This window comes from Ranitomeya variabilis, chromosome 7 (genome assembly GCF_051348905.1).
Source record: "Ranitomeya variabilis isolate aRanVar5 chromosome 7, aRanVar5.hap1, whole genome shotgun sequence".
Taxonomy (NCBI): domain Eukaryota; kingdom Metazoa; phylum Chordata; class Amphibia; order Anura; family Dendrobatidae; genus Ranitomeya; species Ranitomeya variabilis.
This window is the reverse complement of record NC_135238.1, coordinates 20,913,005-20,933,874: the sequence shown is the minus strand read 5'-3', so window position 1 is coordinate 20,933,874 and position 20,870 is coordinate 20,913,005. Positions and strand designations below refer to the sequence as shown.

The 20,870-nt window shown below is 44.4% G+C and overlaps 1 protein-coding gene across 1 annotated transcript; it reads left to right on the top strand.

Annotated features, from left to right (window-relative positions):
- Nucleotides 1-10: 10 nt before the first annotated feature.
- On the top strand, nucleotides 11-20,659 carry CHTF18 (chromosome transmission fidelity factor 18). Its single transcript, XM_077274413.1, has 22 exons — nucleotides 11-170; nucleotides 663-878; nucleotides 2,206-2,347; nucleotides 2,671-2,866; nucleotides 2,983-3,078; nucleotides 3,267-3,319; nucleotides 4,171-4,315; nucleotides 4,432-4,644; nucleotides 4,968-5,065; nucleotides 5,390-5,513; nucleotides 5,769-5,905; nucleotides 6,202-6,295; nucleotides 6,395-6,493; nucleotides 7,224-7,354; nucleotides 8,127-8,295; nucleotides 8,562-8,786; nucleotides 9,401-9,550; nucleotides 13,520-13,650; nucleotides 17,245-17,389; nucleotides 18,952-19,083; nucleotides 19,280-19,337; nucleotides 20,315-20,659. The coding sequence occupies exons 1-22, from the start codon at nucleotides 47-49 to the stop codon at nucleotides 20,446-20,448; spliced, it is 3,012 nt and encodes a 1,003-aa protein (XP_077130528.1). The 5' UTR covers nucleotides 11-46; the 3' UTR covers nucleotides 20,449-20,659.
- The last annotated feature ends 211 nt before the right edge of the window (nucleotides 20,660-20,870 follow it).

Here is a 20,870-nt window from a genome sequence, read left to right as displayed (position 1 = left end):
AGCCTGCTAGTCATGTGACTGCCAGACTGCGCTCACCCGGAAGTGGATGTTTGGCGGGAATGTCGGCGGCGTCTGTGTGAGGGACATGGACGAGTACGACCTGTACGGGATAGAGGATGACTACGAGGAGCAGTTCTCCTCCGAGCTGGAGGTCCTGGCCGAGCTGGAAGGTGAGGGGCCTGGGCGCTTCTGTCTGTGGCGGCCATTGTCACGGGTTACACTGAAAAGCTGCTGTCTGCAGAACTGCGTCTCCCAGAGGCTCCTGTCAGACTGTCTGCTGTGTGGGCACGCTGGGAGCTGTAGTTCTGCAGCTGCTGTGTGGGCACGCTGGGAGCTGTAGTTCTGCAGCTGCTGTGTGGGCACGCTGGGAGCTGTAGTTCTGCAGCTGCTGTGTGGGCACGCTGGGAGCTGTAGTTCTGCAGCTGCTGTGGGCACGCTGGGAGCTGTAGTTCTGCAGCTGCTGTGGGCACGCTGGGGGCTGTAGTTCTGCAGCTGCTGTGTGGGCACGCTGGGAGCTGTAGTTCTGCAGTTGCTGTGTGGGCACGCTGGGAGCTGTAGTTCTGCAGCTGCTGTGTGGGCATACATCCGTTCCCTGACTGACAGCAGCGGTCTTGTACATGCCGGTGACATCCATGTGACTCGTTATTATGCTTTGTTGACAGACGACCCTCCGCCTTCCCGACCTGCAGCAAAAGTATCGCAGCTCCGCCACAAGCAGTCGTTCGAAGAGGCGATCACCTCCGCCGATCACGCAGGAGCCGGCGCCCGCAGTGTTAATGGCGTTCGCACAGCCGAGGAGCGTAAGAAGCGAGAAGCAGCTGTCCTTCACCTGTCAGATGAGGACGGGGCGTCCGACAGCCTCTACGAGCCGCCGCTCAGTACGTCACACAAATCCGCCACCGTTCACCCTTCACGCGGATTTTAGCTCAGATTCTGCACTAAAATCCATCCACAGTCTGCACGTAATCGCAGGAAGTAGATTTCTGCAACTCCGTGTAAAAATTCAGAACAGATCTGGCGTAAACGCATTTATTTGGGGCTAAAATATAATTCTTACTACCGGGTTTCACTTAAGATTTGTCACCGTTCTGCCTCTAGAAGTTTTTTGTTTCCCATTCATGGTCATAAATCAGCTGAGAGGAGCTCAGGAAAGAAACTTTCAGAAGGAGCTCACTGATGGATCCTCAGTTAACTTATTCAGCAGCCTGCAGTACACAGCACAGAGCCGGCAGAAGGCAAGAGATATACTGAAATCCAGTTAGTCAAAAATACAGGGGATGTTTTACTGTATATTCAATGAACAACAGTCCCCAAAGGAAAATGTATTAACAGTTTGATAAAATGCAATTTATTAAAAAAAAAGCAAATTAAAATATCAATTAGCCAGTAGATGGCAGCACATAAATATATAGGGAAAGGTATGAACATATAAACTACCGTAGTAACCCTGAGTGGAGTATTCATCAAATAAGTAAAATTCCTTTTGGACATTTAGGTGTTAACATGTATATGAAAAATAGGCTTTTGGATATTGTAGGTTTCATCATTTGATTAATTATTTATGTGCTGCCATCTAGTGGCTAATTGGTATATTTATATTTTAATATATTTTGTATTAATCCTATTACTTGTTCAGTTGCACATCATCTTATCTGCTCTGCTGCTCTCATGCCTTCTTAGATGAAGAGTCCTGCTGTGTTCTTTTACTTTAGCTGTCTGGACACTTTCTTATTGAACCACAACTAGGGTTTGTTTTTGGGGTAGGGCTTATATTTTAACCATACTCCAAGAAAGCTGAGAAATCATACTAGGGCGTATTTTTGGAGTAACACTGTATATCTCTGCTGTGCGCCACGTGTTACATTGGTATTCTGTCCAGACAATCCTCTCTGAGACAAACCCCTCAGCAGAACAGATAGATATACGATGTATCAATGGATTGTGTGCTTCACTCACAAGAGGATTATTCAGACTGAATACAATTGAGACAAACCCTCAGCTGTAAGACTAAAGTCTGTACATGTTTTTTATGAATGAGCTTTCTGTGTTTACTGACAGCAAGCAGAGATGTTGGAAATGGTTGGGAATGTAAGCAAAAATTAATTTTCTTTTCTATTCCTTTTTCCTTCATCCTTTTTCCTTCATCCTTTTTCCTTCATCCTTTTTCCTTCATCCTTTTTCCTTCATCCTTTTTCCTTTCCATAGCGCCCAAAGCAAAGCGCCCGAAAATGGAAGCTGTTAAGAAGCTAGACTTTGGAGCAACAAAGCGATCTGAGGCTAGTCAAGAAATAAGTGATGACATCACTCCTCCTCCATCACCCGATCTTACGCAGAAAAAGCCGGACAGGTACAAAGATTTGTGTTCTCATTTGGAGATAAGTTTATCTTGGTGATCTCCGATCTGTTACAGAACTACAACTCCCAGCTTGCTATGACAACCTGCAGGTCCAGCTCTCAGTCTTTGTCGCTGCTCCTGGAGTTAATCAAATTGTGCCTTAAACTCTGCAGAGCTGCTGAGCTCACTGATTGGCTGCAGCTCTGTTAACATATCATCAGTGCTGCAGACAAAAACAGAGACCGATAGCTATGGTAGAGACTGTCACTGGACCTGGGGAGGGTGAGCAATGCACATATATAATAGTTTTATTTTATTCCCCCCACTTTTAACAGACATCTGAAGTTTCTGAGCTACGATGCCCTTGAGGTCAGTGATATGGCTCCTCTGCAAGTCACCCCAACCAAAACTGAGCAGAAGCGCGTCCTGAAGCGGCCTCCGGTGCTAGAGGACTACATCAACGTGACTTCTAGTGATGGCACCAGGGTTTACATGACATTGAGAGATGATGAGGATGGGACTGGGGTTCAGGTAAATAATCCTTAATGGAAAAAACTAGCCGCTGGGCCCCTATATGACATAATGTCCAAAATGTTATATTTACGTGTGTGTTTTTTTTTTTTTTTTAACATTTTCATATTTTTTAGGATACTAAAATTGCAGGCCTCAGTTGGAGAAATGAACAGCAGCTTCATCTACTGGGCATCCCGATTTCCTACCTAAAGGAGCAAATTGCTGATGAGGTAAACAAGGAACAGATCCAGGGCTCCTACTAAGTTGATCTTTTGAAGTAAGCGACGTCCCTATTGCTAGCCATAAAATAATATAAATAATTCCCAAAGTGTCTAGATTCATGGACGAGACTTGTTACGATTTCTGCAGGCAGCTCTTGGTGTAACATATGTCGACTGAGACCTTTCTTGTCTTTCAGCGCAGAAGGCAAGTGCTAGAGGAATCCCAGCGCCTTACAGAAATGCTGAGCAGGTAACCAGACCCAAAGGTGCTGTGCTGGTGACGTCCATTTCTCCCAGCTTCCCTCATACACATGGCACTTAGCCAGTAACTACCAGAACTGACTCCTCAATACACATGGACACACATTCAGTCAGTAACTATCTCTCCCGGCTCCTTAATTTCCATGGACACTTTTTAGCAGACATCCATCTCCCCCATATACATGAATGCTCAGTCTGCGGCGGCTATCTCTCCTGTCTCCCCCATATACATGGATGCTCATTCAGCTACAGCTGTCTCCCCCGTACACGTGGACATTCAATCGACGGCAGTGATCTGTCCCATCTTCCCCATACACATGTACACTTATTCGGTGACAGCTATTTCTCCTGTGTCCCTCATAAACATGGATGCGCATTCGATGGCCGCTATCTCTCTTGAATCCTCCATATACAGTACATGTACGCTCATTTGGCCACAGCTATCGCTCTCATACACATGAGCGCTCATTCGGCAGCAGCTCTTTCCCGCCTGCCCCATACATGTGGACGCTCATTCGGCGGTAGCTCTTGCCAGTCTCCCCATTACACATGGAGGCTCGGTTTGATTCATGAGATGTCTATGGGGCTTTTTTCCTGCATCTACGAACGAGGGGCAAATGCATCGCATGGTGATCTTTCGGCCATCCACGTAATTAAAAGACCTGAGTCCTCCAGGAATGGAGCCGCCTGAACAGAGTCTGACTTGCTGCCATGTTGAGGAGGGGGTGGTGGGTCCCTGATTTGGCATGTGAACCACCAATCTTGTCTTCATGAGATACATAAATCTAGTTTCTCATGGACATTTTATAATTTAATATACTTTTTTGCTTCTGTTTGCAGCCAAATGAATGCATTAGAAGACGCGGAAAGTGAAAGTTTAGAGCCGGCCTGTGCAGAGGAAGATGATGAGGATGATGTGTCCACACAAAATCTCTGGGTTGACAGATACACCCCAAGACATTACACTGAGCTGCTGAGTGATGATGTAAGTGTTAAGTCACTGTGAAAATATATATATATATATATATTTTTTAAAAAAACAAAATCTCGCCCGCGTCTGATTATTGATCCCCCTCCTCCTCCCTCACTTATCTCCTTCAGTACACGAATCGCTGCCTTTTGAAGTGGTTAAAATTATGGGACACTGTAGTGTTTGGTAAAGAAAAGACGGTGAAGAAGCCAAAGGCGATGCCAGACCAGAGAGCGAACAACAAGTTCCAGAAGGAATCGACCGGAAAGTGGAAGAGCAAAGCCCAGATCACAGAAGAGATTCTGGAGGCAGAACTAGATCAGCACAACAGGCCCAAGAACAAGGTAAAGGATGTGTGAAGACGTCTGCAATTCCCATTATAAAAATGGCTGCAAAAATGTCCAGGGATCTTCAGATCGGTAGCAGGAGCTTGAAGCTGCATTGACGTTGGGGGGGAGAAAAGGGCTTCCTAAGGCCATGTTCACACACTGCGACTGTGCTTTGTTTTTGCCACTATATTCTGTAATAACTACGCCTCAGTGCAAAATCACTTCCAGAAGCAGCAACTCCTTGTAGCACCGGAGTCTTCTTATGTGTCTGACCAGGAAGTTGGATTTTTAATGAAAAATATTAATGCATCTTTTTTTATTTATTTTTTGGGGGTTAGGTCACTTTGCTCTGTGGTCCTCCTGGTCTGGGGAAAACTACACTGGCCCATATAATAGCAAGACATGCTGGTTACAATGTGGTGGAGATGAACGCCAGGTGAGCACAGATATGTTGTCACATAATACAAGACTGCAGACATACCAAATATTTGTTGGATCATTAAAGTTTTTTGCAACGTGAAACTGTGTTGAAAATTACTGTGGGAAAAGGGGCGGATTTGACTCGCACTTCGCCCTGTGCGTTGGATGAAGTCCATAGAATAAAGAGACATTCTTTCACGTTTTGCAGCGGGCTATGAGATTTGGTCAAACACCGGTAATGTGGATCGGATCTGCAGCAGAAAATTTACTCCCGTTTTGCCATGTGGAGGTGACGCCCTTTAGGCGTTTGATAAAACTATTTTGTGTTCCAAAATTGCAGTGATGACCGAAGTCCGGAGATTTTCAGAACGAGAATTGAAGCTGCAACACAAATGAAATCTGTGCTGGGCATTGACGAGCGTCCGAACTGTTTGGTTATTGATGAAATTGATGGAGCCCCAACAGTAAGTGAAAAGAGAAAAAAAAATCTGTGACTTTATAGATCAGGCGAGTTCAAAGTCCCTGATACATGAAGAGAAAAATTAGTCACTTGCCGAAGTGAGACCCGCATCATTACTGCTGTCTGATTTTGATAAGACATGAATGTGCGGTTATCCGGCCCATATGTGGATATATGGACTGATCTGTAAGAGGATTGTGGCCGATGTGGTCAGATTGTGGTTACTTTAATGCTGTTCTGACTCCTCTCTGCTCTCCAGGTCTCCATCAATATGCTGCTAAGTTTAATCAACCGTAAAGATGGCAAGGATGCGGAGGGCGAAGCTGCTGCAACCAAGAAGAAAAAGAAAGATGGAGGTCTGATGCTCAGACCGATCATCTGTATTTGTAATGACCAGTTAGTATCCTCTATAATAACTTCTTTATACATTTAGCTTTTCTTTTATACTCCTTTTACGATGGTGGCAGAAAAAGCTGTAGCTTTGCAGCCCCATAGGGAGTGAATGGAGCAGCTGTCGAACTTGTCCACTGTTGCTCCTTTCTAACGGGTATTAAAGTGACTCATTACCGTCCCCTTAGTCGGACCCCGCTGCTCAATAATTTATCGCTGTAGATGGGTAATAACTTGCTTTCAGTGTACAACCCCTTTAAGGTTATACCTTTTAGTTATGTCATCTCCTCTCTTCTGTGCAGGTACGTGCCGTCTCTGCGGCAGCTCAGGCAGCAGGCGTTCATGTTGAATTTCCCACAGACGTTGCCCTCCAGGCTCGTACAAAGGTTGTATGAGGTTAGTTCCTGCCTGCTATAGAACGGCTCGTGCTTTATGTAATTTGCTATAGAAATGGTTCACACGCCAGTCTGTTTTTTTTTTTTTTTTTTTTTGCAGATCACCCTTAAACAGGGCATGAAAGCCGACACAGGGGCTCTGATGGCGTTGTGTGAGAAGACTGATAACGATATTAGGTCTTGTATTAATACTTTGCAGGTACGTATGCAACTACAGGGTACCCCTCAATGCTTCCTTTACTTACAACGTGCCCTTAAAGGGAACCTGTCACCCCCAAAATCGGTGGACGGTCCGGTCCGGGGCCTCCCATCTTCTTACGATGACGTCCTCTTCTGGTCTTCACGCCGCGGCGCAGGCGCAGGCGTACTTTGTCTGCCCTGTTGAGGGCAGAGCAAAGTACTGCAGTGCGCAGGCGCCGGAAAGGTCAGAGAGGCCCAGCACCGGCGCACTGCAGTACTTTGCTCTGCCCTCAACAGGACAAAGTACTGTCCTCACGCCGGAGCCGCAGCGTGAATACAAGAAGAGGATGTCATCTGATGAAGATGGGAGGCGCCGGACCGCGACACCCATCGGACCGGGCCGCAGCGGGACCGCCCCTGGGTGAGTATAATCTAACCTCTTTTTCTTATCTTTCAGGATATATCGGGGGGCTTATCTACAGCATTCCAGAATGCTGTAGATAAGCCCCTGATGCCGGTGGGCTTAGCTCACCCTCGATTTTGGGGGTGACAGGTTCCCTTTAATAAGTTTAGAATTTCTGTGCAGTTTATATGGTCATTATTATCCTTCCTTACATGGGGCTGCTTAATGAACTTGTAGCACTATAGGATAGATCCCTCGGGGTGGTGCATGCTACTATAGGTTGTTTTTTGTTTTTGGTGCTCAGGAGTGGTGCTCATTTAATAACACTGCGGTTTCCTTTTCTCAGTTTCTACATGGCAAAGGAAAAAAAGAACTGAACATGCGGACGGTCCAGACAATGAAGATTGGGCTAAAGGATCAGAACAAGGGCTTGTTCTCTGTATGGCAGGAAATCTTCCAGCTTCCTAAAGTCCAAAGGTATCAACTGGTAGTAACGTGCATGAATGTGTATTAAAGGGGTACATCACTAGCTTATGCCACCAGTTTACCCTTCATGGTAAGCGGTGCCACAACTACCCGCCATTCACTTCAATGTGGTCTCTGTAGAATCTGTGCTGTGGCCCCTTTATTTCCAGGCTATATATTCCTTCTGCTCATCACTTGATTTCATATTTTAGCTATTTTCCATGACTTACAATTTGGGAATGCCCCTTTAGCCCTGTTCCTGACATTGGAAGCACTGGTACATACCCAGAAGATTGGCTGTTACCCATCCAACTTCAGCAACTGGAGCTGTGCTCTGCCTACTGCTGTTAACCCTTTAAAAGCTGCTGCCAATCTCTGATAGCATTTAAAGAATGCGGTCCAAGGGTCCGCCTGTTCACCAAACCATCATCTTTCCTTGTAACATTATTATGGGTTGCCAAGTCATGTGAAGGAACTAAAAAAGTAAAGTATAAAATTAACCCATAGGGCTCTAACAAAACACTAGGAGCAATCAAAACCTCATAGCTACTGCAAAATGGTATCATTTTTCAAAAAAATCCTTAGCACAGCTCCATCAGTGCAAAATTTTACAGGTCTCGAAAAATGGCTACTAGACAAAGACCAAACGGAGCAGTGGCTGCATGCGCCTGCTGCTTTTTGGGGTCTATGGTACTGATTTTAATGATAGGAATAATCCTTTAAGGGTCTTGGTTATTTTGATGCTTGATTGGTGTGTTTTTTTTTTTTTTTTGTCTCTCTCAAGAAAACGCATTGGTCTAGATGTCACCACGCCAGATTTTCAGCTGCTTCTTGGAAATGACAATGATCCCCTCAATGTGTTGGGCAGGACTCCTTTAAGTGTTTTGGGACAAAGATTTCATCACATATTGCACCTGACCACGGCTACAGGGGAATATGAGAAGCTGACGATGGTGAGTGCTAGAGAGATTCGTCGCTGGGAGGGAGATGCCCACTCCTCGTCTATGGGGGAGAGGGGTCAGCGGTGTGTCTGTGTGTTTCTGCATACACAATAGACTTTGAGTGCAATTATTTATTTTTTTTGCATGCTGCACCTTCTGGAAAATGTACTTTATTTCTTCATTGGGGGACACAGGAAACCATGGGTGTATGCTGAAGACATTATGCAAAAAAAAAAAAATACTTTTAACCACTTTTGCTGCTTTTAACCACTTGGCAGGGACTGTATGATAACTTTTTAAACATGAAAGTGAAGGAGTCCAGTTTCGGCACGGTGGTGTCTGCTCTGGACTGGTTGGGATTCACAGACCTTGTGAACACGATGATAATGCACGGACAGAACTTCCAGCTGATGAGATACCTGCCGTTCCTCCCGGTCGCCTTCCATCTCTTCTTCGCAGCTTCAAACATCCCTCGAATCGCTTATCCCAGCAGTCACTATGAGGTATGTTCTAGAGATTTTACACCGCACATTAAAAGTTAATACTGTGACACCACCGATCCTGAGAGGGGGGGTCTCTAAAATACCCATATGTACCGCTGCTCTGTATTTGGCCATCTCCAACATGCGCTGCCACCATTCTATTCTGCTAGGGAATTTAATTCTCTGGATTCAGGGCCCTCTACCAATTTACAAGATCTACAATGTTAAAGTCAGAAGCATTGAAACGATGTAATATTGGACACATAAGTGATGTTCCTCCTGCATTACTGCCATTCACCTGTAGATGGAGCTGGTTTCCCACTGATCGATATACATTTTTTTTTTTTACTCTTTTGCAGTCCGAAATGATTTTTTAAATTTTTTTAACCATAGTGAAAGAAAAAAAACAGTACTGACACCTGAAGTTATAGCACAACCACAGACGACTATTGATTTTATGTGCGAGTAACTATTTTGTAGCTTTCATTGTTCTTAAAGGGCACCACGTCTTCTTTGAGAGAATGAGTGCACCCCTCGGGTATGTTGCTAGTGTGCATTGTTGATTTTAGCTGTGCTTTAATTGTAAATTTATAGTTTAAAGAGTGAATATTAAATCCTTTTTATCCTACGTACAGGCCCAATCCAAACTGAACCAGATGCATAATCTCCTGAGCGCCATGGTGTCTGAGATCGCCCCTGCCATCCGCTCACGCGTTGGACCTCAGTCTTTGATCCTGGATGCTCTGTGTCTTCTGCTCGACGTCATCTCTCCGAAGCTTCGGCCAGTGAGTACCAAGTTGGTCGCGTCCCCCCAAATGTCTGAAGCCGATCACCGCTATTATATGCTGCGTGTGAATGGAGTATTTGTCTATGCTGCTGATAGATTATACAGTATTAAAGGGTCTTCAGCTACGTTTCTGCAGTCACAGGTTGAATCCTGACATTGTGCCCTGCACTCTTATATAAAACTAGATGGTGGCTCGATTCTAACGCATCGGGTATTCTAGAATATGTATGTATGTATGTACGTCGCACTGTGAGTGGGGGTTATATTCCGCTCCAATATCACTGATTGGTCGCACCCGGCTGGCTGATCAGCGAAGCGTGGATCAAATCTGGCGCCAATTTGCGGCTGGACTGCGCCTGTCGCTGATTTGGTCGCAGCCGGCCGGGCACGACCAATGACCGAAGCGGTGTTTAAATCCCGTACTAATATCGCTGATTGGTCGCGCCCAGCCGGCCGCAACCAATCAGTGAAGCGTGGTTTAAATCCTGCGTCAATTCGCGGCTGGACTGCGTCTGTCGCTGATTGGTCGCAGGATGTCGGGGTTCGGGGTGCAGGATATAGCACAGCCACGTAGTATATAGCACAGCCAGGTAGTATATAGCACAGCCACGTAGTATATAACACAGCCACGTAGTGTATAGTATATATACCGCTAAGTCATCTGGATAATTTTGTAATGCATCTCTGGGAACGGAAGCTGGCGGAAGGTGAGAATAGCACCATTTTTTATTTATTTATTTTATTTTTAACATTATATCTTTTTACTATTGATGCTGCATAGGTAGCATCAATAGTGAAAAGTTCGTCACACAGTATTAATAGCAGCGTTATGCCGCGGTGTTACTCAGTCAGTTTAACGGACTGCCAAAACGCTATGTGGGCGGCGAGCGCTGACTGAGGGGGAGTAGGGAGTGGCCATTTCGCGGCCGGACTGTGGCCGTCGCTGCGACTTGGGATTTCCGTGACAGACAGACAAATAGACGGAAGTGCCCCTTAGACGAATATATATAGATAGATAGATATAGATAGTCCTTCTTCATGGGTGTCCTGTGCCGCCCTAGAGTCAGCTAAGTTTTGGCCTTGACCAGAAGAGCCTCCGCTTCTTGCCATCTCAATTTGAGTATGTTCAAATGTAATTTTTTTTTTTTTTTTTTGCTGCTAATTTATTTTGATAAGAGTGGGGAGAAAAAAATTAGTTGACTTTTTTTGTTTTTTTTTAAATCCAAACAGGTCTAAAAATGCAAAGTAAAAAAGCGTGTAAATTAAGTTTTAATATTCCCATTCATTTAGCTGTTACTGTAAAATGCTGTTGTGTTCCCTGCATGAAAAACTGTATCAAAATGCGGATAAAGACGAGGGCCTGTTCACATGGCATTTAACACTGGTAGAAAAATAAAATGGATTTCTAAAATTTTATCTGCACAGTGCGAGATTTTTTGTGTGCGTGTCCTTTAGACCTATGCTGTGTTTTTTTTTTTTTGTTTTTTTTTTATGAAACAAGATGTCAGTTCTTTTGGTATTTTTTTTTTACTGTGGTTTTGCTCTATTGAGAGCGAAAAAATGCATGTAATTTCTGCTGCTGCTTTCTGGCCACGGTTTTGTTTTTTAAGGCATTATTTTTTGTTGCGAAAAACGCAGGGTCACCGTATCCGAAGAGTCGAGTGAACGCATCATGATTGGCCCCTTAGCATTCACACGTGGTAGATGCCAGCCGGGTTACATAGCGGCATCTGTGTGCAGCAGCAGGAGCTGAACTCCGAAATGCTGCTGTTAACTATTTAAATGCTGCCGTGGCAGCGGCATTCTAGTGGAGCGGTTGCCAGATACGCATGCATTGGCTTCCATCGACCTCCCCCGTGACACAATCAAAAGCAGCGAACGAACTGTGCGAACAAAAAAATTGCTGATGGTCTGAAAACTTTGGGCCACGACTGTGTGCTCTGGGTTTTCCCTTTTAATGCCCCGTGCTCCTTACTTTTCGGCTTTATCCATCCTGACATCGTTCTCCATGTTGTCTTGACTCTAGAGGTGTCGTACAAGGTCATCATCTCCCCCCCCGGGTCTGAGGTTATTTTCTTTATTCTGTTCGTTCTTTTTATAGACCTGTAAGCCCCAGGCTCATATCCTTTTAATTTAATTGTGATTGAAGTGAACAAAAAGCAATTTAATCTGTGTCTCCGGGTGAGCCAAGGGCCGAGGCAATTAGATGGAAAACTCATATTTTTAGGCTTAGAGGACGACCCTTTTATTCCTCGTCCTGAGGATCAGCGCCGCTCATCTCCCGTCCTTTTTACACGTCTACCTGACATAAAAAGCAATTTATTAGTGGAGAGAAATGCACATTATATTGTTTATTAGAATATCAGCATTTTTTGTTGCCCAAAGCACGCTGCATAGTGTGTGGCGGTTGTATTTATGTATGACCATCTTCTGTAAACTTCCCTGATATGACAGGGATCCACTACAGATTGATTAACCCCTCAGTTGCCACAGTCTATAGATACCACAGCATCTTACAGGTTAGATATGGGGTAGGATGTACATGGACAAAATTTACGCCCGTCTGTACGCCGACCAGGCACAATACGCTGCGTTACAGTTTTAAAATCAGCGACTTGTGGAATCAAAAAAATAAAATCTAAAAATATGTGTATACTTTTATTATTATTTATTTTTTAAATATCTAACAATCCGAAGTGTCCTATAGCCCGGCAACCATGAGTAGACCTAGAGAGTGTGCCAATGTCTTATGTCCTGTAGCTGCGCTTCCAATCTCTGCTCCTTTACTTTCCAGGATCAATATGTTTCCTTTAAGAAAAAAAATAAAATAATAGTTAGCGGCTGATGTGTGATCGATGCTTGGAAGCTGCTCCTGCGTCGGCTCGCTTTCCTGGATGAATAATTGATGGCCCATAAGTGTTTGTAAACAGGAAATCTATATCTGACCCCTCTTTTGACGTTGTATCTTTAGTCCTGAGCCCCCATCCCTTTAAATGGCGCTGCCATCTCCTCTTCTGTTCTGTATGCTGAAAAAATGGCTCATTTGTGACATCTGGGATGGTGGAGGGGTGGACTGCCCCCTGGTGGTTGTTTGGGGTGGTGGGCAATTTGAAGCAATGTCATAAAGTATATATTGGAAAATGATCTCTTATTGTCCTGATTTTATTTTAGACCCATTTTGTACATATTTATTAGTCCGTCCCCCCGGTCTGGTGTAGCCGATAATCAGCTTTCTGGGCGGCCCCTGTAATTTTCTTATATTTAAAAGGTTATTCTCCATCTTCATAGATGGATATTGTCAGATAGTCCTCGTGATTCCAAGCAATTTTGCAATTTACGGCTTATTAAAATTTGCAGCCATTCTTGAGATAATAGAATTTTTATTTTGTTTACTGTTAGTTACCTTGGAGACCAACCACCGCTGCTAGATAGCAAAACATGTGCAGCACTTACAAGCTGTTTTCTGTTGAGCTTGTAAGTGTTGTTTGGAAGCTGATGAGGATCGCTGGAGCGTGCGCTGTTTACCTCCTGATCCTAAACGGTAGCAGTGGCCGGTCTCCAAGGTGACGAGCGGTAAACAAAAAGTTTTTATAGAACCGATAACAATTTTAATCAGTAAATTGCATAAGTCCTATTTTTTTTATACAAGTTCTATCCATGTAAGAAAATGAGAATAAGCTCTCCTAAACTCGGGTCTCGTCGGCGGAAATCCCAGCAAGCCGCTATGTTTGTCAGGAAACGTTGCTGTCGGCTGCTCATTTTCCCTGCAGCGACCACTATAGAATAAATGTGGTATTGCAGGTGTGCTGGTGTTAGCAACTCTCCGCTGCGATTTATGGGGAAAATGCCACAATACTTGAATATTGCGAGCTGTAGTACCAGACACGGCCTGTAGACAAAGGTGGCGCTGTTTGCGTAGAATTTTTTCTTTTCTAAAAAAATATTGTATTAACTGCTCTTCCTGCAGGTGAATACTCAGCTGTACAGCATGAAGGAAAAGCAGCAGCTGGCCGACCTGATCAATACAATGCTGGCCTATAACCTGACCTACCACCAGGAGCGCACCATGGATGGTCAGTACCTCTACAAGCTGGACCCGTGAGTATCTCCCGTCCTCCTCTTGTTGTAGGGATTCTGCCATGTAAAAGCCGTCTCGTGCGGGTCACATGGATCCTAATGTCCTCCGGCACCAACCTGATCAATAATGTATTATTTGCCGAGCAACTGAATAAGACACATAATGATTTTACTCTTCGGTCTTTTACTCCGCTCTGTCCAAAACCCGACTCTAAGCTGAAATTCTCTGTGCTCCGTATTGATTGAGGCAAAAATAGTCAAGTTAAATCGATGTCCTGTGTATACGTCAACATTCTCAAACTGATGAGGATCTGCTACTTCCAGCAGACCCTGACTGTCAAATGTGTGATAGATGGTGTATCTATCACTCTGGGGCTTGGAAAAGCATTAACAGATCTATTCTGCTCCTCAGGGGTGGGGCTATAAAGTTTGGTTTTTCTAAGCCGGCACCCTAAGTTTGCCGTATTAGTGGAGGGAACTGGATTCTGGAGTGCAGGGTTGGGAATAAAAATAAACATTGCGCCTTTAGGACATTTTTATCCTTCCACTGCAAGCAAGCTCTCACACTTATGCTGTGTATATTTACTCTCCTGCTATAATTACTCCAATATTAATTATGTAATTAGTATAATTGCCATCTGTGCTGTCGACTGTGTACAGAATGGCCAGAAGGCCTCCAGGCCGTCATATTGGTACTCCTACCTGTACTTCCGAAGGGTCAAGTGCCCTAAGGGCGACTTAAAAAAAAAAAAATAGTTAAAAAAAATCAGTAATGTATGTACACAGTGACTGCACCAGCAGAATAGTGAGTGCAGCTCTGGGGTATAATACAGGAGGTAACTCAGGATCAGTAATGTATGTACACAGTGACTGCACCAGCAGAATAGTGAGTGCAGCTCTGGAGTATAATACAGGATGTAACTCAGGATCAGTAATGTACTGTATGTACACAGTGACTGCACCAGCAGAATAGTGAGTGCAGCTCTGTAGTATAATACAGGATGTAACTCAGGATCAGTAATGTAATGTATGTACACAGTGACTGCACCAGCAGAATAGTGAGTGCAGCTCTGGGGTATAATACAGGATGTAACTCAGGATCAGTAATGTAATATATGTACACAGTGACTGCACCAGCAGAATAGTGAGCGCAGCTCTGGAGTATAATACAGGATGTAACTCAGGATCAGTAATGTATGTAGACAGTGACTGCACCAGCAGAATAGTGAGTGCAGCTCTGGGGTATAATACGGGATGTAACTCAGGATCAGTAATGTAATGTATGTACACAGTGACTGCACCAGCAGAATAGTGAGTGCAGCTCTGGGGTATAATACAGGAGGTAACTCAGGATCAGTAATGTAATGTATGTACACAGTGACTGCACCAGCAGAATAGCGAGTGCAGCTCATGAGTATAATACAGGATATAACTCAGGATCAGTAATGTAATGTATGTACACAGTGACTGCACCAGCAGAATAGTGAGTGCAGCTCTGGGGTATAATACGGGATGTAACTCAGGATCAGTAATGTAATGTATGTACACAGTGACTGCACCAGCAGAATAGGGAGTGCAGCTCTGGGGTATAATACAGGATGTAACTCAGGATCAGTAATGTAATGTATGTACACAGTGACTGCACCAGCAGAATGGTGAGTGCAGCTCTGGAGTATAATAGAGGATGTAACTCAGGATCAGTAATTTATGTACACAGTGACTGCACCAGCAGAATAGTGAGTGCAGCTCTGGGGTATAATACAGGATGTAACTCAGGATCAGTAATGTAATGTATGTACACAGTGACTGCACCAGCAGAATAGTGAGTGCAGCTCTGGGGTATCATACAGGATATAACTCAGGATCAGTAATGTAATGTATGTACACAGTGACTGCACCAGCAGAATAGCGAGTGCAGCTCATGAGTATAATACAGGATATAACTCAGGATCAGTAATGTAATGTATGTACACAGTGACTGCACCAGCAGAATAGTGAGTGCAGCTCTGGGGTATAATACGGGATGTAACTCAGGATCAGTAATGTAATGTATGTACACAGTGACTGCACCAGCAGAATAGGGAGTGCAGCTCTGGGGTATAATACAGGATGTAACTCAGGATCAGTAATGTAATGTATGTACACAGTGACTGCACCAGCAGAATGGTGAGTGCAGCTCTGGAGTATAATAGAGGATGTAACTCAGGATCAGTAATTTATGTACACAGTGACTGCACCAGCAGAATAGTGAGTGCAGCTCTGGGGTATAATACAGGATGTAACTCAGGATCAGTAATGTAATGTATGTACACAGTGACTGCACCAGCAGAATAGTGAGTGCAGCTCTGGGGTATCATACAGGATATAACTCAGGATCAGTAATGTAATGTATGTACACAGTGACTGCACCAGCAGAATAGTGAGTGCAGCTCTGGGGTATAATACAGGATGTAACTCAGGATCAGTAATGTAATGTATGTACACAGTGACTGCACCAGCAGAATAGTGAGTGCAGCTCTGGGGTATAATACAGGAGGTAACTCAGGATCAGTAATGTAATGTATGTACACAGTGACTGCACCAGCAGAATAGTGAGTGCAGCTCTGGGGTATAATACAGGATGTAACTCAGGATCAGTAATGTAATGTATGTACACAGTGACTGCACCAGCAGAATAGTGAGTGCAGCTCTGGGGTATAATACAGGAGGTAACTCAGGATCAGTAATGTAATGTATGTACACAGTGACTGCACCAGCAGAATAGTGAGTGCAGCTCTGGAATTACAGGATGTAATTTAGGATGAGCCATGTATTTTAACCTTGAATTGTATGAAGGTTATTAACACTCTCACCACGGTTGATACCCAACTTTTCCAGACACCTGAGGTTTTCCTTGTGATGTGATTTGCAGTAATGTCAGGATTTTGGAGTCATTACCAGTAGTCCCCGGTGTAATGGGATGCTCGGGTTTGATAACAGCCATATTGGTGCCCACATTGTGGTCTTTTGTGAAGTTTTCCAGGGAATATAATGACTGTGGAGGGGCCGTGTGCCTGTTTTGTAGATAATCTGCTATTGGACGACTTTTTTCGGTTTGGGTTGTTATGTGACCGCTGGGCTCATGAGGATGATGCATCCAGAGTCGCAGAGGAGCTGTCACTAATCCTCTGCCCGTTACATAATCTCCGCGGATGCCCAGATTACACCGCGCTCCTCTGTCTCGCTTGTTATCAGCTTGTGTCGCTATTACATTAGCGGCACGTTTGTTTGCAGCAGATGGCGTCTTCTCTATAGATACCGTCTTCTGCCATTTAACCCATTCTGCAGCATTGTGTAAACTTCACTTTTGTAGACAATATGTAGCAGAGCTGAACCTCATGTAAAATCTGTGCATCACTAGAAATAATGTGTATTATTGCACGGGTTAGAATCTCTGTGCCGCCCAATAAGTAACTTTCCATCACTGGACTAAGTGAGCCGAGCAGTATTGTCACACTCAGTCTATGGAAGAGACTGCTGCTGTTTCTGGAGAAAAAAGAAAGCTGTTTTTTTTTTTTTTTTTTTTTTCAACTGACTCTTAGCCCCTTTTTCATTGTGATTTCTTTTACTTTGCAGTAACGTGGAGGACGTCTGCAGGTTTCCCGAGCTCCCTGCCCGGAAGCAGTTGACATATCAGGCCAAGCAGCTCATTGCTCGTGAGATTGAACTGGAGAAAATGAGACGGTCTGAAGCTTTCCAGCAAGCGAGGAACACTGGAAAGGTGAGTGACATGCTCACCACTGAATGTCAGAGCTAAAAAATGCATCAGAAGTGACCTGCACTCACTGTGTACATACATTACTGATCCTGAGTTACATCCTGTATTATACCCCAGAGCTGCACTCACTATTCTGCTGGTGCAGTCACTGTGTACATACATTACTGATCCTGAGTTACATCCTGTATTATACCCCAGAGCTGCACTCACTATTCTGCTGGTGCAGTCACTGTGTACATACATTACATTACTGATCCTGAGTTACATCCTGTATTATACCCCAGAGCTGCACTCACTATTCTGCTGGTGCAGTCACTGTGTACATACATTACATTACTGATCCTGAGTTACATCCTGTATTATACTCCAGAGCTGCACTCACTATTCTGCCAGTGGAGTTTGCATTTTGTGTGTCAGTTGACTTATTTCCTTGCTGCCGGTCCTGTCTTTTTCCGCTCTCCGCACGTGATGCCTCTGTTCCGGTCTCCCTCGGGGCTGACTATCTAATCCCCGGGACTCTTCCATGCTGACGTACTCAGGCTAATTGCCTCCTAATTACCGTTGTATATTTTTAGTGCGGGTGGAAATCTTTACACACAGTAGAAGGTGAAAACTTCCGGCAGATTTTGCTTGGGGACTGGTGTAAATGTCAGACCTTAGTGATGCAAGAGCTTGACACTCACAAGTCAGCCATTGCTCTGCACCGCTCTCGCTGCATAGGGCACGTAACAGAAATGCATTTACGTAGGGCAGCAATGGAGAGCTGAGCTTGTTTGAAGAGGAGATAAGTGACTGACTGTCTTTGAGGACAAAGGATCCCTACGATGATGTCCATGTAAGAACCTATTGTCCGCTAGTCCCATATAAATCAGTGGGGACCAATTACACTGATGTCCTGTGGGAGGAGCTTGTCGTCTTCTACTGCCCCTAGTGGCAAATGCTAATACTGCGCCCTATCGTTTTAGTTAGTGGTGACGTTGGCGCCTTTGTCCCCTTCATTAGTTGCAGAATGATTAAGTTCTTCGTTACCTTGTAGCAGTCATTATTCTTAAAATTACCCCTGCGATCTGACGACGCTCCCTGAAGACGCAGAGTGGCGTAACACACCGTCCCCATGAGGCCGTGTGTTTACAGTGTTTCCCAGATACCTCCGGCAGTAAAGACACAAGGGGTGGGGGGGCTCGGCAGCATCCAGTACAGAGACTGATGAAATCGCCTGAGAAGTTAGGTGATGTCCCGAGAATGCAGAGCGGCATCTAGATGGGTTAATAGCCATCCAAAACCTGGGCTGCATCGTTCTGTCCGGCTTCTTCTCTAGTGAACTTCTGGTCAGTACAGACATGGATGTAGTATTAGTGCGACTTCTGCAGGTCCTGTCCTATATGACGACATTAAAGTGTGGCAACTAACATGTTAGCTCCTCGCCTGCACTGACCAGGGATGCACTAGAGAAGAAGCTGCAAGTGATGGAAGGTGATGGCTTCTCATTAACGTATTGGTTTATAAGAACGGTGTTTAGTTTATGATGCCATCACTGACCCTTCTTTTTTATATACGTTTTTCAGGACAACATTAGCAACAAATCAGTAGAGGGACCCGTTAAAGGGTCCGATGTAAAACCGACTGGCAAAGCTGCGGCGCTGAACCACGAGCAGCGGCTGGAAAACATCATGAAGAAGACGACGTTTGAGGAGAAGGTAGGACGGCCATAAACTTCCGCTGCCCCCTTCAAATCGGCATCAATCCCAAACTTTGGCACCGTGCGTACAGACAGTATTTCCTATCCAGATTCGGGATGGGTGATTATAAAAAAAATAAATAATAATAATAATAATAATAATAAAGGACCGTAGATAAAATAAATCAGTAATTTCCTTTTTTTTCCCTATTCAGCCTGAAAAAGATTTCTTTGGCCGCCAGATTGTAAAGAAAGTGACCTCTACAGTTTCAGGTAACATTTTTGCCCTAGTTTGCAGGATGGTTTGGGGTCCGCACCTTTACAGGGCTGAGACGAGACCTAAGCAATGGATGTAAGGGCTGTTTTATGTTCAGGGGTCCATGTAAACGTGGCAGCGAGCAGTTGATCTCCTCTTGTATTAGGGGGAATGTGCAAACTGTGCGGGGGCCAAACAGTTGTATTAATGGAGCAGAACAAGTTGCAATGGTTGTCTTTACTCGGGTAAAAAACGTAAGATATGCAAATCCCTAAGGAAAGCAAACTCCATCTTGTCCCGCAGTACTGCTGACAGCAGGAGGCCTCTGTGAATTTGCAGCAGGGGCAGAAATAAAACCTAATTTGAAGACTATACCACGGGCATGTTACGGCAGGTCTTCGATCTATCCTTGTTCCCCTTTAACCATTTCTCCCTGATTCAGCATTGCTGCCGGCTGCCATGTTCGCCGCCTCTCACAGGAAAGTGGTCAATCAAATTTTTATGATGAAGCCCATAAAGTGGCTGAGACGATGGCGGAGGAGACATCCACTGAGACGAGTCTTCTATCTTCCTGCCCGTTACATATTTTATACACATTGATCCGCTGCCTGGTATTATGAGCCTCCGGAGCGCTGCGCAGCTGCGGCCTCTTCATACGCCGACCCCTCCCCCGGTGCATTATCTGTGATGTATAGCAAGGGGTGACGGCGCTGGCCACCTCGTCACTTCCACACTCGTTTTTTTATCCACCTCAGCTCCAGTGTTTACTCTTCTATTAATTTTTTTCTTTATAAATGATGATTGACGGCCAATATGGCTGCCCTTGAGATAGGGAGTTGTGACCCAGCTTTTCCCCAGTCCTGAATGATAAATCTGCAGCTGTCTTCTGTCGGTTTCTGAACATTTTGACACCTAGAAAATCTCGGTGTTTGCTTTTTATCTAATCAGATAAATTATTATTATTATTATAATCAGTCATACTCCTTTCTAACAGCGAACGCCAAACAAGAAGACTGTGTAGAAAAGAAAATGGGGACGGCCGTAGGGAACAGCCATGTCTGGTTCCGGTTCAATGAAGGGGTTTCTAATGCCGTGAGGAGGAACGTTCACATCAAGGATCTGTTATGATGATGGTGATGATGGCGGCTGCAGAAATGTATAAATGATTCCATGGATAGACTTGGTCCAGAGTCCCAAGGTGGTTTGGATGACTTTGCTGTGTGTTTGGGCCAAGAGATGACCATGAACAGATTCATATGTGGCGACTTGTTCATAATGTTCATATATTTGTGAGAAAATTTATACAGATGTGTTTTGTATTAAAATGTGAAATATATAACGTTCCTTGAAATTTACTTAACTATTGGTGTAAAGGGAGAAAATGTGGTATTAATGTTATCTGTACATAATGCCAAGAAGAAGCAACAGTCAGTGTTGTATTACTGCCCCCATATAACTACTAGAATACTGGCCTTATTTTACATAGGGGCAGTATTATAGTAGTTATATTCTTATACATAGGGGCAGTATTATAATAGTTATATTCTTGT